Source organism: Melitaea cinxia, chromosome 23 (assembly GCF_905220565.1).
Source record: "Melitaea cinxia chromosome 23, ilMelCinx1.1, whole genome shotgun sequence".
Taxonomy (NCBI): Eukaryota; Metazoa; Arthropoda; class Insecta; order Lepidoptera; family Nymphalidae; genus Melitaea; species Melitaea cinxia.
The window spans coordinates 4,492,768-4,509,286 of record NC_059416.1 but is presented as its reverse complement, the minus strand read 5'-3'; the positions used below and the strand labels follow the sequence as shown (position 1 = coordinate 4,509,286).

Here is a 16,519-nt window from a genome sequence, read left to right as displayed (position 1 = left end):
CATCCATAGAGCAACACGGAGGGGAGTAGCCATGTACAGGCGTTCCCCTCTGTCAAGGTATAAGTTCAAATGGTCCTACGCATACAATAAAACTAGATGCAGCCGCACTGATCACTAGACTTAAATAATATAGTAGCGCGATTGAATCAACGTCCTTCAAAAAAATGCTGAATTTTTCTGTTTTTTGCTACAAAAAAAGATCTGCCAAGTCAAATTAACTAAAAGACGGCGTTACCTTTCATATGTAAATAATTTTTTAATCACATTATTACTGTATACTTCTTTTAAACTTAAAAATTACAAATATTATCTACAAATAATATTAGATTTGTGTACCAACACAGGTCGGTCGTCCTCATACAATATGCGGATCGGTCGAGCGACTGATCAGAGTCTATTTCCGAGTTCCGAGAAGCCACTGTCGCCGAGCGATAGTGTTGTTACCGGTTTGTTTGTAGATAGTTATCGATAAAAACGGCAAAGGCAAAGGAGGAGAGAGACATATTTGAGATTCTGATTTATTTATAATATAATATTGCGAGCTTAATTTTAATATACATAGTTTTATAATAAAATTGCATTAAATTAAATATCAATACTTACGAGTATTAACACATTTTACTAGAATTACTTAGTGTGGACTTCGACCATAATGTTTTATATTAATTTTTGCAGGTTTCCTAAAAATTCAAATTTAAGGCATACAAGGTATTTTTTTTTTTTTTTTGTAATAACAAACTAACTTGGACGCCCACAAGAAATAGTGTCATTTGCTCAAATCATTTCAATACCTCTGACTTTCAAGTGTGGAACTGACAAGATTAATAACGGAATAAACAAACTTCAATTACATCGACAAATAATATAGCGTAGGTAGACCTCAGACGAAAATAGTCAAGTAAATACGCATTATCAAAGATTACTCCAAAAGTTGTAATCAGATCTCGATGAAATTTAAATGTGACTACATGATAAACATCGGCTTTCGATTAAGTTAAAAATTATCAAAATCCAGTAAAAAGTTATTCAGATTTTCGAGGGTTTCCCTCGATTTATTTGGTATCTCATGATCAGATCCTGCTTTTCTTATCATGGTTTCCAACGAAAACGGATTATCAAAAATGGTTCATCAGGTGACCGCCTACTCATTTGCTCACCTTTTTTTTATTAAAAAAAGGATGTCTTCAAAGTATTGTTTACGATGCACTCTCCAGTGTTTTTAACCGACTTCCAAAAAAGGAGGAGGTTCTCAATTCGACTGTATTTTTTTTTTTTTAATGTATGTTACATCAGAACTTTTGACCGTGTGGACCGATTTCGACAAATTTCTTTTAATCTAACGGTCGTGTGTGTCAATTGGTCCCATTTAAATTTATTTGAGATCTAACAACTACTTTTCGAGTTATATCTAATAATGCGTTTTTACTTGACGCTTTTTTCGTCGACCTACGTTGTAGTATACCACATAACTTTCTACTGGATGTACCGATTTTGATAATTCTTCTTTTATTGGAAAGGAGATATCCCTAGTTTAGTACCATGATAAGGAATCCAGGATCTGATGATGGGATCCCAGAGAAATCGAGGGAAACTCTTGAAAATTCGCAATAACTTTTTACTGGGTGTACCGATTTTGATAATTCTTTTTTTGTTGGAAAGAAGATATCCCAGTTTAGTACCATGATAAGAAAATCAGGTTCTGATGATGGGATCCCAGAGAAATCGAGGCAAACTCTCGAAAATCCGCAATAACTTCTTACCGGGTGTACCGATTTTAATAATATTTAATTTAATCGAAAGCTGATGCTTGTCATGTGGTCACATATAAATTTTATTGAGATCTGATAACTACTTTTTGAGTAATCTTTGATAAAGCGTAGTTACTTGACTATTTTTTCGTCGATCTACGTTGTATTACTCGTCGATGTAATTGAAGTCGGTTTTTTTTTTTTTCGTTTGCGAGCAAACACAATTATGTATAAGCTTCTTGAGTATGCTTGATCAAGTATATAAGTGTAAAATCTATGGGCTTGATCCTGGAATTGACATAAGCAATCTAAAGCCACTGACAGACAGTGTCAAAAGACAGTGTCAATGTCCTAATATACTGAGTAGTCGTGTACAGTGCGTTTTACTTAATTTATATCTATTTTTTCCTCGTATAATTGCCTTAATTATAGTTGATGTCGATTTTAGAGTTGTTATATTTTTAAATAATTTTTCGTCTTTAGAACATATAGATCATTACAATATTTCAGAATCTATATTTGTATAACAGCGTCGTTTAATCGTTATCAACGTGTGTAAATAAGAAGCTACTTTAGATGCACTGTTTTCTCGTTGTCCGTTGAATGAAGACGAAGGCAGTGGAATAAGGACGTAAAAATGAAGTTCGCTGAGCATCTTAGTGCCCATATAACACCGGAATGGCGAAAGCAATACATAAATTATGAGGTATAATTCATATTATATAAATATAATATAATATAAATATTCTAAAATTAAATATAATGTTCACCAAGTATACAGTGCAATAATTTTTATTTTGTATTATCTATTAAATAGTATTTTTGTATGATTTCATAGAATAAATGTACTCTTTGTTAGTCACATGTGTGTAACTGCAACAAATGCAAAATAATATTTATTCACAATGAAATGATGCATTGTGTGTTATGAATAATAGAATACTATTTTTTTATTACAATTATTAATTTCTTATTTGCGTAAATGACATAAAACATAATTTATAACATACACCTTTTAAGCAAATTGAGGGTTAAATTAGGATTTATTAAAAAAATACATGATATAAAGTATACAGTTACTTCATCGTATCTTAGTGATGTCGTTGAAATCGTTATTGCTAGATTTGACTGTCTGGAAAGATTTAAGAATTATAAATAACTTTTTTATAGCACATAGGAGGTATTTTGCAAAAATGGTCATCTAAATTTAAATTTATTTCTTTGTACAATTTTCAATTAGGTACTTTAAAACAAAATCTAAATAATATATAAATTCCTGTAAAATAAATTTATTATGTATTTTTTAGCCTATTCTAACAAGTTTACTTTTAAGTGTTTAATAGATGGAAGTGTAAACCAATTGTCTACTTATATTATATTTTTTTCTTCTACCCAAAGTGTGTTTTTTGTTTCTACCATTATAACACAAAAATTCTATATTTCCTATTTTTATCATGCTAAGTTTTTTTTTAATATCTCTGATTACATTTTTTTCGATTTAAGCCTAACATGCCACTTGTGTCTGAGCTTTAACATTTCACTATCATTGTTGCAAATTATATATAAACATTATATGTTGTCTATGAACTTCCTCTAAACAGCATAAATTCAGCCCATGTATTTTACAATGTTTGCTTTAAAATCATTCTGTCAAATGCAAACAGACCTATCAGTAAGACCTATGACTTTGGTTACAAATCTTAATAAAAATGGGTTCCTGAAGTAGTATGTGAAATTATTAAAAGTACCTATGTTATATTGGGCTACCTACATATATGGGAAGAGAACTCACACTACCCACTGTTGCTTCTGCTTCAAGAAACTTCAGGCTTTAATGATAAAAACAGGAAGTATACAGAATATCCAGAAGCAGTATTGGTCACTGCATGAAATAGTTTATGTGACCAATAATTCTTGTTTAATAATATACCAGTCAGCTGTTACCTTTAACTGAGGTAGGGCACAGCAGGAATTTCCTGCTCAAAATATGGAGCAGCCCGACTGGGGTAGTACCTCGACCTTACAGAAGATCACAGCAAAATAATACTGTTTTCAAGCAGTATTGTGTTCCTGTTGGTGAGTAAGGTGACCAGAGCTCCTGGGGGGATTGGGGATTGTGTCGGTAACACGCTTGCGATGCTTCTGGTGTTGCAGGCGTCTATGAGCTACGGTAATCGCTTACCATCAGGTGAGCCGTACGCTTGTTTGCCGACCTAGTGACATAAAAAAAAAAACACAAGCATTAAGTTGCTTACTTTAGGAACAGACGACCTTGTGTGTATTCTGTAGATATTTATTTATTTATTATTTATTTATTTATTAATTATTTATTATTTTTAATGAATCTACAAAAGGTGGGCTTAACATTACTTATTATATTTCTAGGAAATGAAGGCGATGCTCTACACAGCTGTCGAGGAGGCACCGTCAGCTGAAAATGTAGAGCCCGAAGTGCTGTCTCGACACTTTGCCAATTTTGACGAAACTTTTTTTCACTACTGTGATCAAGAGTTAAAAAAAATTACCACTTTTTACTCTGGTAATTTTTATTTACTTATCTTTTCGATTAACAAAAAACACATCAGTACATGTATTTAATTTTATTTGTAAACTTTGTGAATTGTTTCAAGGGGTCGTCCATAATACATCACGCAAAATTGTATCGTTTTGGACCCTTCCCTCCCTTTCTCCCTTTCACTAAGTCACTTTTAGTGATACCTTAACAAATATTACGTCACAATGTAGCAACTTAGTGGGCCTAGCGGCCCTTACCATATGATTTCCTGATTAAAAGTAGCATATAAGCTACTAATTAAGAATTTTTTTATTTTCTCTTATTTTATTAAAAAATCTTCCCCTTTTACCTCGTCACTATAGGCAAATACATCCCACTTGTTTGCGAACATATTTTATTGACCTAACCCAACAACCACTAATCCCTAATTTCATAATAATATTATAAACGTGAATGTAAATTTTTTGTTACTTTCACACGAAAACTACTTAACCGATCATTATAAAACAACTTTGTACACTTATTCTTGGAGGTATTAGAAGTAACATAGAATACTTTTTATTAAAACAAAATCAATGCATGCGAAGCCGCCAGCAAAAGCTATTTTTTACATATTATAATAAAAATTAAAATAGTGGCTATGATTTTTTTATTATTGTTTAATATTTAGATTTTTTTGTACAGAAAAGTTAGCTGAAGCAACAAGAAAATTTGCAACATTACAAAGTGAACTTAAAACACGCTTTGATACAATGAAGCCTAAAGGGAGCGGTGACAGTAAAAAGGCCATACCACGACGAAAAGTGCAGGAATTAAAACTTGCGTTCAGTGAATTTTACCTAAGCTTAATACTACTACAAAACTATCAGAACTTAAACTACACTGGTTTTAGAAAAATATTAAAGAAACATGATAAGGTACGTTTTATAGGAAAAATAATTTTTTATAATACAAACAGAACAATACATAGTTTTTTTACCAAATGGAAACAATAATTTTACCATGATCCTAAAATTAATCTTGATTTTATTTATAACAACGGGTTCCATACAAAAAAAAAATATAAAAGATGCACATCATTGAAACAGAGGTATAGAAACGTTTCAGACTAAACTAACTAAAGAAATAGATATTCTCTTATTTTTAAAAAATATGTAATTTCTGATTTTTATTGTTTATCTGTTATAGTTCTTATAAGTATACCTACTCGTATATACACATTTACTGAACGAAATTTTATTTAATCAATAATTAATATTTCAATTCTGTTATCTCGAACAGTTATTAAATGTGAGTAATGGTGCGCAATGGAGAGCAGAACACGTGGAAACATCACATTTCTACACAAACAAAGATATTGATAGACTTATAAGTGACACAGAGGCTACTGTGACCAACGATTTAGAGGGGGGAGACAGACAGAAAGCCATGAAGAAGCTAAGGGTACCACCCCTTGGGGAACAGCAGAGTCCCTGGACAACGTTCAAAGTTGGATTATTTTCTGGTTCATTTATTGTTCTATTTATATCTGTTGTGTTATCAGGTATGTGTATTTAATATTGTTCACATATTTTCAATGTTGCCATATTCAAAATACAATTGTTACTAATTTATTTGAAGCTTTCATATGAAAAACGTTTTAATTTACAGTAAGGCTTGTAAATTAATTATCATGATATTCTTAAATCATTTTCTTACTAGATATCCTGTATGATGTATATGTGTATGTTTACAAAAAAATGGACATACTTCAAAAAAAATTGTCTAGTCTTGTTTAACAGACCTTACACTATACACTACACCATATAGTGCCTATAAATAAAAAACAAACATCATATAAAATGTACACATAGAGGTTCGCTATATATGTGTTTACAAGGTCTACATTACAATCCTATCATAAACATTTTCTTAGTAATAAATTGTAGTCGATTGGGTAAAAAGTAAATTCTTTAATCTTAAAATATCATAGCTGAGCAGAATATATATTATAATTAAATTTGTAACTTATTGTATGTAGATCGCGTGGCTTACTTTTTTATATTTGATTTTATACGAAGAACAGCTGTTATTTTTTCGCCTTTTTTAAGTTTTTTTTTTTTTTTCTCAATTATTACACCTTTCAAATACAAAAGATTCAGTAAAATGTGTTTAAAAATTTTACAAAAAAATAATTGGGCGTGCGAAATTCTTTGTCATTCGTTATGTGTAATGATTACGTTTTTGTAACATTTTTTTTTTGTAAAAAACTTAAAGAACTTAAATGGTCCCATATTTAAAAAGCATTACAAAATGTTAGATATGCGCAATTTAAAACTTCCACACAAAATGGACAAAAAAACTCTCTTCGTTCTTTACAGTTTTTAACCGACTTCAAAAAAGGACGAGGTTCTCAAATCAACTGAATTTTTTTATGTATTCAAAATTTGATGAGTATAATACATAATTATATATGTTTATGAGGTAGGTCGACAAAAAGTCAAGTAAATACATATTATTAGCGATACCTAACTAAACAAGTACTTGTCAGGTCTCAATTAAACTTCAACGGGACCACGTGACACGTACCACCTTTCAAATAAAAAAAAAATCATCGAAATCCACCCAATAAAAGGTTCTGCGGAAACATACATAAAAAATACAATCGAATCGAGAACCCCCTCCTTTTTTGGAAGTCGGTTAAGAAACCATACAGTCAAATAGCATAATAAAGGACTAAGAATAATGACATGAACGATTATAGGGCTGTAAACCATGCGCTTCCATAATTTGTTTGTTAACTGTGTTTCCATAAATTGTTTGTATAAAATTAAGCTATATTTATAACGCAATAAATCGTACTATTCAAACATGCTTGTTAGCGCTCTAATCTGTTAGCCAATGGCTAGTGCTGTTTAAATTTGTACAGTTGCATGGTCTATACAAACTTAGAAAATTAATATTTGTTTAACACAGTTTAACGATTAATGCAACTGGAAAACGCAATAGAAATGAAAACAAATATTCAGAGAAGCTGATTGTAGACCTATGTACTTAAAATTATAAAGTTGAAAGTTTTTTTAGTTTGTATGTAATGGATAAACTCAAAAAGTAATGAACCTATTTAAAAAAAAAAAACGAGTGTGCTTTAGACCACACTACTGAAGTAAAACTTCTTTGGCTCCATCTAACTTATATCTTCCTCTCAACTTCCGTTCGCCTATCCGTTCACACTTTTTGTAACGCTCTTGTCACGCATTCACCAGTTTACTGCTCAAGTCAAGCGTGTAAAGAAATTTACTTCAAAAATGTTTTCACCGGAACAAAACGGAACAAACATAACCGTGTAATCAAACCGCGGGAGAAAATATAGTAAGTATACGAGATCTGAGGAAAAAGACTGAAAATATTTCAATTACAATTTTAGTAATTAATGTTAACTGAATGCGATTAGGCAACCTATCTGATATAATAATATGTCCATATAATGTATTATCTTATATACGTACCGGATATTAATCATTAAACATATGAGGGTATAATTATCTTACCGAAATGGTATATAGAATTACAAGTTAAGAATTTGAGGTAAGGCTAGCTTAAGAACCGTCGAATTATCTAAGCTCAAAATTTGACAGTTTATCGACATAATTTCGTTAAAAAAAAAATAACCCTAACCTATCTAACTTCCAAATTAGACCGTTTATCGACATAATTTCGTTACAAATAACATACATAAAAAAAAATACAGTCGAATTGAGAACCTCCTCCTTTTTTGGAAGTCGGTTAAATAACCCTAACCTATCTAACTCCAAAATGACGGTTATTAATCTAAAGCCTAACAGAATTTGATATATTATTTTTATATTTATCAGTTTTTTTTTTTTTTTTTACTTTTATTGATATATATGTATTTGTGTATGTATGTGTATGTGTATGTATATGTATGTGTATATGTATATGTATGTGTATATGTATATGTATATATCTGAATGTATGTATATGTAAGTAAGTGTTACGTATATATAAGTAAATGTATTTGGTGTACATGTATGTTTGTGACTATAACAGGTTTATATGTATGTTACATAACATTTTTGCGCCCCATCCCACACTTCTTATTTAGTCCTCTGCCCAAAGGTTGCCTGGAAGAGATCGCTGTATTAGCGATAAGGCCGCCTGTTGCAGCTGATGCAAATTTTATTTTTATATTTCATTTGTTATGCTGTTAAAACCTTGTATTAGTGTGCGAAAGTGTAAATAAATAAATAAATAAATATTATTTACTATAACTCCATTTTATAATATATTTATGATTTCATTTATTTATTTTTTTATTTTATAATAATTGAAAGGCTTAATTTGTTCACAATTATAAGCCGTTAGTATTGCAACGCCGTCTTAATTTCTTTTTTTTAAATTTATTTAATAGTCATTTATTTAATCGTCATAATACATAGCACAGTTTCTAATAGTACAAATTTTATTGTAAAACTTAACATAAAAATTCTCTGTCGTGATTTGCGATCATCACAATAGCTATTACGTCAGCAATAATAGTAAATTGAGTTCTTATGTATAACAATGTATTTATAGTTTGGTACATTTATAATAATAGCTTGTCAGTTTTTTATTTATTTATTAAGGAATGTACACAGCACAGAAAAAGATATAAAAGAAACAAAGATAAAATATAATCACGAAGACCATCCATCCGTTGAAAATTAAATTAAGATTGACAAGTACTTTTTGAGTAATCTATACTAATATTATAAAGCTTGTTTGTTTGTTTCTTTGCTCAATCTCAGGAACTACTGGTCAGATTTAAAAAAATTCTTTCAGTGTTAGATAGCCCATTTATCGAGGAAGGCTATATAACCTTCCTCGATAAATGGGCTATCTAACACTAAAAGAATTTTTCAAATCGGACCAGTAGTTTCTGAGATTAGCGCGTTCAAACAAACAAACTCTTCAGCTTTAGGGGATAACTACGTCATTTATGAACCGATTTTGATAACTCTTTTTTTTGGAAAGGAGATATCTCTAGTTTGGTACCATGATAAGAAAACCAGGATGTGATGATGGGATCCCAAAAAAATCGAGGGAAACTCTCGAAAATGCGCATAACTTTTTATGGGTGTACCGATTTTAATGAATTTTAATTTAATCGAAAGCCGATGTTTATCATGTGGTCACATTTAAATTTCATCGATTTCTGATGAGTACTTGTTGAGTAATCTTTGATAACGCGTATTTACTTGACTACTTTTTCGTCTACCTACGTTGTATTAATTGTAATTGAAGTCGATTTTTTTCGAAACACAGTTATTTTGTATGTATGTTATCTTACAAAACTTTGTAAATGGAAACATTACTAGTCAGTCTTTTTCCTTGCCATATTAATTATGATTATCTTTTAAGGGTTATAGGATCGTGGTAAATTATAAAAGCGGAGGAATAAAATATTACTAGGCAAAACATTACTTCTAGTCAAGCTAGTAAAATAGTATAAACTAGTCCATCGGCGACGACGGTCCGCCCGAGTCAATGTGTAGTATATATATATTTTTATGTACGTTAGTATAAAAATTTTTTTGAGCAGACTGTTATCTAAAGCACGCTCTAGTTTGTTTAACTTGGTAACAGACGACCGTGTATGTATGTTTAAATTTATTATTATTAAAAAAAAAAACAATTGAGCTACACGGCTTAACCCGCGTAATTTCCATAATAATCTTATTCCATAAAATATAATCTCCAGATGCCAACTATGTGCCAATTTTAATTGCCATCAATTCAGTAGTAGCGTGAAATAGTAACAAACATACATCCTCGCAAACTTTTGCATATATTAACAGTATAAAATGTTTTATCTAAGTCATTAAACCTATATTTCAATTGTTCCAGCACTATTCCACGAAGGGGGCACGGACTACGTCCAAATAGCGACGAGACTATACCGTGGCCCGTTTCTTTTAGTCGAATTTGTTTTTTTAATCGGAATCAATGTATATGGATGGAGATCATCGGGCGTTAATCATGTACTTATATTCGAGTTGGATCCTAGAAATCATTTGTCTGAACAACATTTAATGGAATTAGCGTCAATTTTCGGTGTCGTTTGGGCGCTTAGTATATTGAGTTTTATTTATAGTGCAAGTTTGAGTGTACCGCCGTTTGTGACTCCGCTGGCGTTGGTGATAATAATGTTAGTGTTTTTAATGAACCCGCTGAGGGTGTTTAGACACGAGGCGAGGTTCTGGTTTTTGAAGATCTGTGTAAGTTTTTGTTTTTAATGTATTTATTTATAATTTAAAGATAATCTTGTTTTATATTCAATTAAAGAATTAAACGCGATTTTTATAGTATCGTGAAAATACAAATTTCTCAGTAGTAGCTTTGTTTATTATTATTTTATAAGGTGTGCTAAACTATGGTACACTTTTAGGTTATCAAATTAATGGTAAAAAATAATTGCTGATTTTAAAAACTAAAATTTTTGTGAAAGTCAAATAATCAACAACATTTTATCTTTAAACGTAATCCATTATCTATGTAAATAATAATAATAAACCACTTTATTGCAACTAAAGATAGTATAACATAGCAAACCTTAATTCTAGACACATATAGTGCAATGGGCGATCTTATCACTAAATAGCGATCTCTTCCAGATTACCCAACAGAAAAAAGCTAGCAGTGTAACGGGCTTGCGCAATAGTAATAACGTTCAATCAGAATACATATATAAATTTCTACAAACATACATACATATATACACATGCAACTAAAATACAATAAATAAATAAATAAATCATATAAATTTATATATATTTATATACACACATTCATACATATACACAAATACGGGTACATAAATACATACATACAAACACATACACATATATATACATATACATAAAAACAAACATGTAAATACACATACATAAGCCAATGAATAAACGTACGCGATAGAGAGATGGGTATAAACAGTGGAAATAAGTATGCATAGACATGCTATTTAAGTCATAGTGAGGTAGAAATGCTTCACGCGGTATTTAAAGACAAAGATAGAAGGAGACTGACGAATTACTGGTGGTAGTGTATTCCACAGTTTAACAGCCTTTAACGTAAAAGATTTAGAATACGAACTCGAGTTGTGAATTGGTACACTCAATTTGTTGTCGTTTTGAGAGCGAAGGCATAGATGAAGAGAAGGGTTGCCAAGGAAAGAAAATCGTAAATATGTTGGCACATAAGATTCTGTAATAACCATACTGGGAAATTAGTATTTTAGATGACATAGTTATATGACGTAATTAGAAAACTAATATGGCGGATAATCATATTAAAGAACTGAATAAGTATTCGCCTTTGTCCATTAGTAAAGTATTTTTATTATTCATTGTTTTTTTTTTTTGATCTTTTGTTTTTATGGTTTCAGGGTAGAATCTTAGCGGCTCCATTTATGCCAGTTTTATTCGCGGATTTCTGGCTGGCTGATCAATGGAATTCTTTCACTTTCGCGTTCCTTGATTTTCATTACTTGATATGTTTTTACATCGCCGGCTCTGACTGGTACTCTTTTGATTGTGAGTTTGGTTTTCTTTTATATTTGTTTATCCAATAAACATTAGGTATAGTCCTTAATATTGTTTGTAACACCTATATGCAGTAAGATGAGTGTTTATTTTTATATGTACATTTATTTAAAAAAAAACCTAATAGTTTCGCAAAACACCGGTACTTAAGTACACAAGATCCAAGAACACACGATGTGTGCATCTTAAAAAATATACACATTTACATTTATTAAGTATAATGTTTTTAAGCTTCGATCTTATAAGAAGCTTGTAACACCCCATACTTATTTCACAGCTGAATTCGAGACAACAAAATGGTTTATATTTTCCCGCGCTGCAGTCAATATAATACCAGCGTGGACGCGTTTCTGGCAGTGTCTTCGTCGATACAGAGACAGTAAGGAAGCCTTCCCTCATCTTGTTAACGCTGGGAAGTACTCCACTACGTTTTTCGTCGTTTTGTTTTCAACTTTACGGACTATTTATAATGGTAAATATATCATTTTATCTTGGCTCCTGTATTCATTAACGATTCTTTATTAAAATATAGGAACTAGGCTGTCATCATCATCATCATTTCAGCTTATCGCAATCCCCTGTTGGACATAGGCCTCCACAAGTTCGCGTCGAAAATGGCGTAAATTCATGTGTGTTGCCCATAGTCACCACGCTGGGCAGGCGGGTTCGTGACCGCAGGGCTGGCTTTGACGTACCGAAAACGCTGCTGCCCGTCTTCGGCCTGTGTATTTCAAAGTCAGCAGTTGGATGGTTATCCCGCCATCGGTCGGCTTTTGAAGTTCCAAGGTGGTGTTGGAACTGTGTTATCCATTAGTCGCCTCTTACGACTCCCACGGGAAGATAGGGGGTGGCTATATTCTTTACGGCCGTAACCACGTAGCACAGTACTAGGCTGTAATAGTTGTATCATTGTATGTGGAAGTGTGGAAGGTTGAAAAACACACACAATACGAACATAAATTCAAAATATTTGTGTATAAAGACACAATATACAGGTTAAAGTAACACGTTTAAGAAACATTTATAAAAATAGAATATAGATATTACATACATCAAACATATTAAAATTTGCAAAATATAATCATATCATATACAACATTATGACGTCAATTTGTCTCCGAAGCGTAAATGTTATATAAAAATTGTAATGACGTCTTTATTTCAAAATATATTTTATTGGAGATGGAACGTAACGAAGTAAAAAACATAGAGAGCGTTGTGTCAGAAGCTAATCCAAGATCCAAAAGATTGCGTCCGAGAGTAGTTAATCTTAGAAACTATCTAAATATCTAGTAGTCATTGACAACAGATATCTAGAATAGTTATGTACTAAATAACATATTGTGACTATTTTTTCCAGACAGCTATGAAAATTCATACGACAATCCGTTCCTCTACACGTGGCTTGCCTGTCAGTTCATCTCGTCCACATACACCTACACGTGGGACGTCAAGATGGACTGGGGGTTGCTGAGCGTGGGACCGTCTTCTGAGAACAGCTTCCTAAGAGATGAGATCGTGTATAGCCCTGGGGTGAGATGAGATTTTTCTTAACACCATCAGCGTGGCAAACAAAAGTATGGTTTGATGGTAAGCGGTTACCTTATTTATGGACGGTCGCAACAAAAGTTGTACCTCAAGCTCATTGCAGACCCTACCCGTGACCTACCCCAGGAACTGTAGCTACCTTATTTACTTTGTATTACTTCGTAGTCTATGAAAACTTACAAGTGTAGGAGCATGAAAGAGTGTTGCCGACTTCTCACACACACACATACATACACTGTGATTTTCTGTCACGTCGAGATACTTCCCAAGTCAAGCTGCAATATCGACAGCAATATATATTTTTTAACAATTTAATAGGGTATAAGGGTTTGTTACAATCAAATTAATTCTATACACATATTTCTAATTAGCTTAGCGTACTCAATGTCGCTTGGAAGTTCAAATCTAAATAATACTGCTCTCATGAAGTGCTGTGTACCTGTGGTAAGTAAAGTACCCAAATCTCCTGAAGATGCACTGTGTTGACAGTGGGGGTAAACTTCCGGTGTTGCAGACGTTCATAAGCTGAAAAAAATGCTTACCTCAGGCGAATCGTGCGTTTGTTTGCCGCCAAGTTTGGCTAATTTTGGAAATTTAGGTAGTCTAAGTGAAAACATACATGTATTTGTCCTCAGTTCTACTATTTCGCAATTATAGAAGACTTGGTCTTACGTTTTATATGGGTGCCTTCGTTCTTGCTCACTGAGAACAAAATCGTTAGCGGCGAAACGATGGTCTCCATACTAGCGCCGCTGGAAGTTTTTAGGTAAGGACCAAATCAAGGTATGAATTATATTTTATAAATTTAATATTAATTTCGATCATAACTTACCTTATTTAATAATTATATAACATATTAAATGCTTATCAAGTTTAAAAGTACAAGTCCTCAGCTGTTTAGGGTTCATTATTTTTAAAAAATCCATTTTGCATATGTATCTGATTTTTTATCAGTGTCTTATATAGCTCAAAAGTCTTTTTTTCCATATGTTAAATTATTTGCAAAAAAAACCTAAATATTAAAATTAATATATGAAACAAGAAAAGAATTTGAAAGAAGCTTAACTACAAAATAAAAAATAAATAGTATAGTACACAACCAATCATGGAAATGGAAAAAACACTATACCCTTATAGCGTTGACTTATTATAATTTTTTTTTCGTACTACTACTGTAAGACGAATTTCAATCGTCTCATTTGACCGATCTCCTCTTTTTCTTACAGACGCTTCATCTGGAACTTCTTTCGCTTGGAGAACGAGCACCTCAACAACTGTGGCAAGTTCCGCGCAGTCAGAGATATATCCGTCGCACCGCTTGATTCATCTGACCAAGCGCTCATCATCCGCATGATGGACCTGCCCGACGGCGTCATCAATAGGTATCGTACCGCCTCTACTCCACTCTTACGTCAATAGGTATCGTACCGCCTCTACTCTACTCTTACGTCAACAGGTATCGTACCGACCTACTCCACTCTTACGTCAACAGGTATCGTACCGACCTACTCCACTCTTACGTCAACAGGTATCGTACCGACCTACTCCACTCTTACGTCAACAGGTATCGTACCGACCTACTCCACTCTTACGTCAACAGGTATCGTACCGACCTACTCCACTCTTACGTCAACAGGTATCGTACCGCCTCTACTCCATTCTTACTTCAACAGGTGTCGTACCGACTACTCCACTCTTACGTCAACAGGTATCGTACCGACCTACTCCACTCTTACGTCAACAGGTATCGTACCGACCTACTCCACTCTTACGTCAACAGGTATCGTACCGACCTGCTCCACTCTTACGTCAACAGGTATCGTACCGACCTACTCCACTCTTACGTCAACAGGTATCGTACCGCCTCTACTCCATTCTTACTTCAACAGGTGTCGTACCGACTACTCCACTCTTACGTCAACCGGTATCGTACCGACCTACTCCACTCTTACGTCAGCAGGTACCGTGCCGCCCTTACTCACTCTTGCAACTAGGCATTAAAAATTCTTAATCGGCCTTTATGTAATATTTTGCAGCGGAAATTTTTCAATCATTACTAACTATACCTAGCTTGTGATCGTTTCATTAATAACAACGGATTATGCGATTGAATCAGACAAAGAAATAATCTGTACGCGTTATAGATATGATAGATAATATAATATTATTTATCATTATATATGATAATATGATGATAGATAATATTATATTATCTATCATCATATAGTATATCATAACAACGTAATAAAAAGAAATTGTTTTTTTTTTTTTTTACCAGACAAGCAAAGAAGAAGAATCCGAAAAAGACAAAGGATAACGACAGAAAGCCGCTTTTCAAAAAGGAGTCCATACAAGATCTGCAAATGGACCTCGAATTGTCCTCCAAAATGTTGTAACTAACTGTGATACGTGTACTCCTTGATATTATTTATAAGCGATGTTTAAAGTATTATTTGAATTATATTTATAAATATATAGAATGTGTGTTTTTATTCACTCTGCGGAAAATAGGGTAAAAATTCTGACCGTTAAATACAGAAAACTATTTCTTCTTCAAATTTAATCAAAAGTGTCTGTTGTATATCTGTTATTTTACCGAACAAAATCAAACAAAGCTTATACTGGATCACAACCCAGTATCAGCTTTGCTTGATTTCGATTTTAAATACGTTTCAAAGATTTTTTAAAATGATTTTATTGCTAATTTTAGGCGAAATTTTTACATAATTTAGCTAATAAATATTAGGAAAAAAAATTGCAAAGCTATACTCAGTAGGTATTATAAATAATTAAGAAAGTATAAAAATATAATTTGAATACTTTTATTTTTCCTGAAAAGGGTATTCAAAATAAAATAATACAACATGCAATATTAGTGCATTTATTCATATATATTTAATTTTATTTACACTTTACACAAATATTTAAAATCGATAAAATTAATACTTACTATAAACGTTTAGTTTTAATGAAAATATACGCGTCATAAGGTATTCGAGTTGTAACGTAGATTTAATTTCTTTTGGTACTACTTTCAAATTATAAATAGTATACACTATCTTCGTACCATCAATATACTTCTCATGATAAGCAATTTAATTGATATAAAGTACGATAAACATAAGATA

General features: G+C 32.2%; 1 protein-coding gene across 1 annotated transcript; it reads left to right on the top strand.

The window, feature by feature from the left end:
• The first annotated feature begins 2,087 nt into the window (after positions 1 to 2,087).
• Positions 2,088 to 15,871, top strand: LOC123665190 (xenotropic and polytropic retrovirus receptor 1). The gene is made up of 12 exons (XM_045599533.1): positions 2,088 to 2,124; positions 2,259 to 2,454; positions 4,134 to 4,287; positions 4,948 to 5,180; positions 5,545 to 5,806; positions 10,150 to 10,520; positions 11,687 to 11,834; positions 12,121 to 12,315; positions 13,204 to 13,376; positions 14,027 to 14,157; positions 14,618 to 14,773; positions 15,670 to 15,871. The coding sequence occupies exons 2-12, from the start codon at positions 2,386 to 2,388 to the stop codon at positions 15,785 to 15,787; spliced, it is 2,010 nt and encodes a 669-aa protein (XP_045455489.1). The 5' UTR covers positions 2,088 to 2,124; positions 2,259 to 2,385; the 3' UTR covers positions 15,788 to 15,871.
• Positions 15,872 to 16,519: the final 648 nt, after the last annotated feature.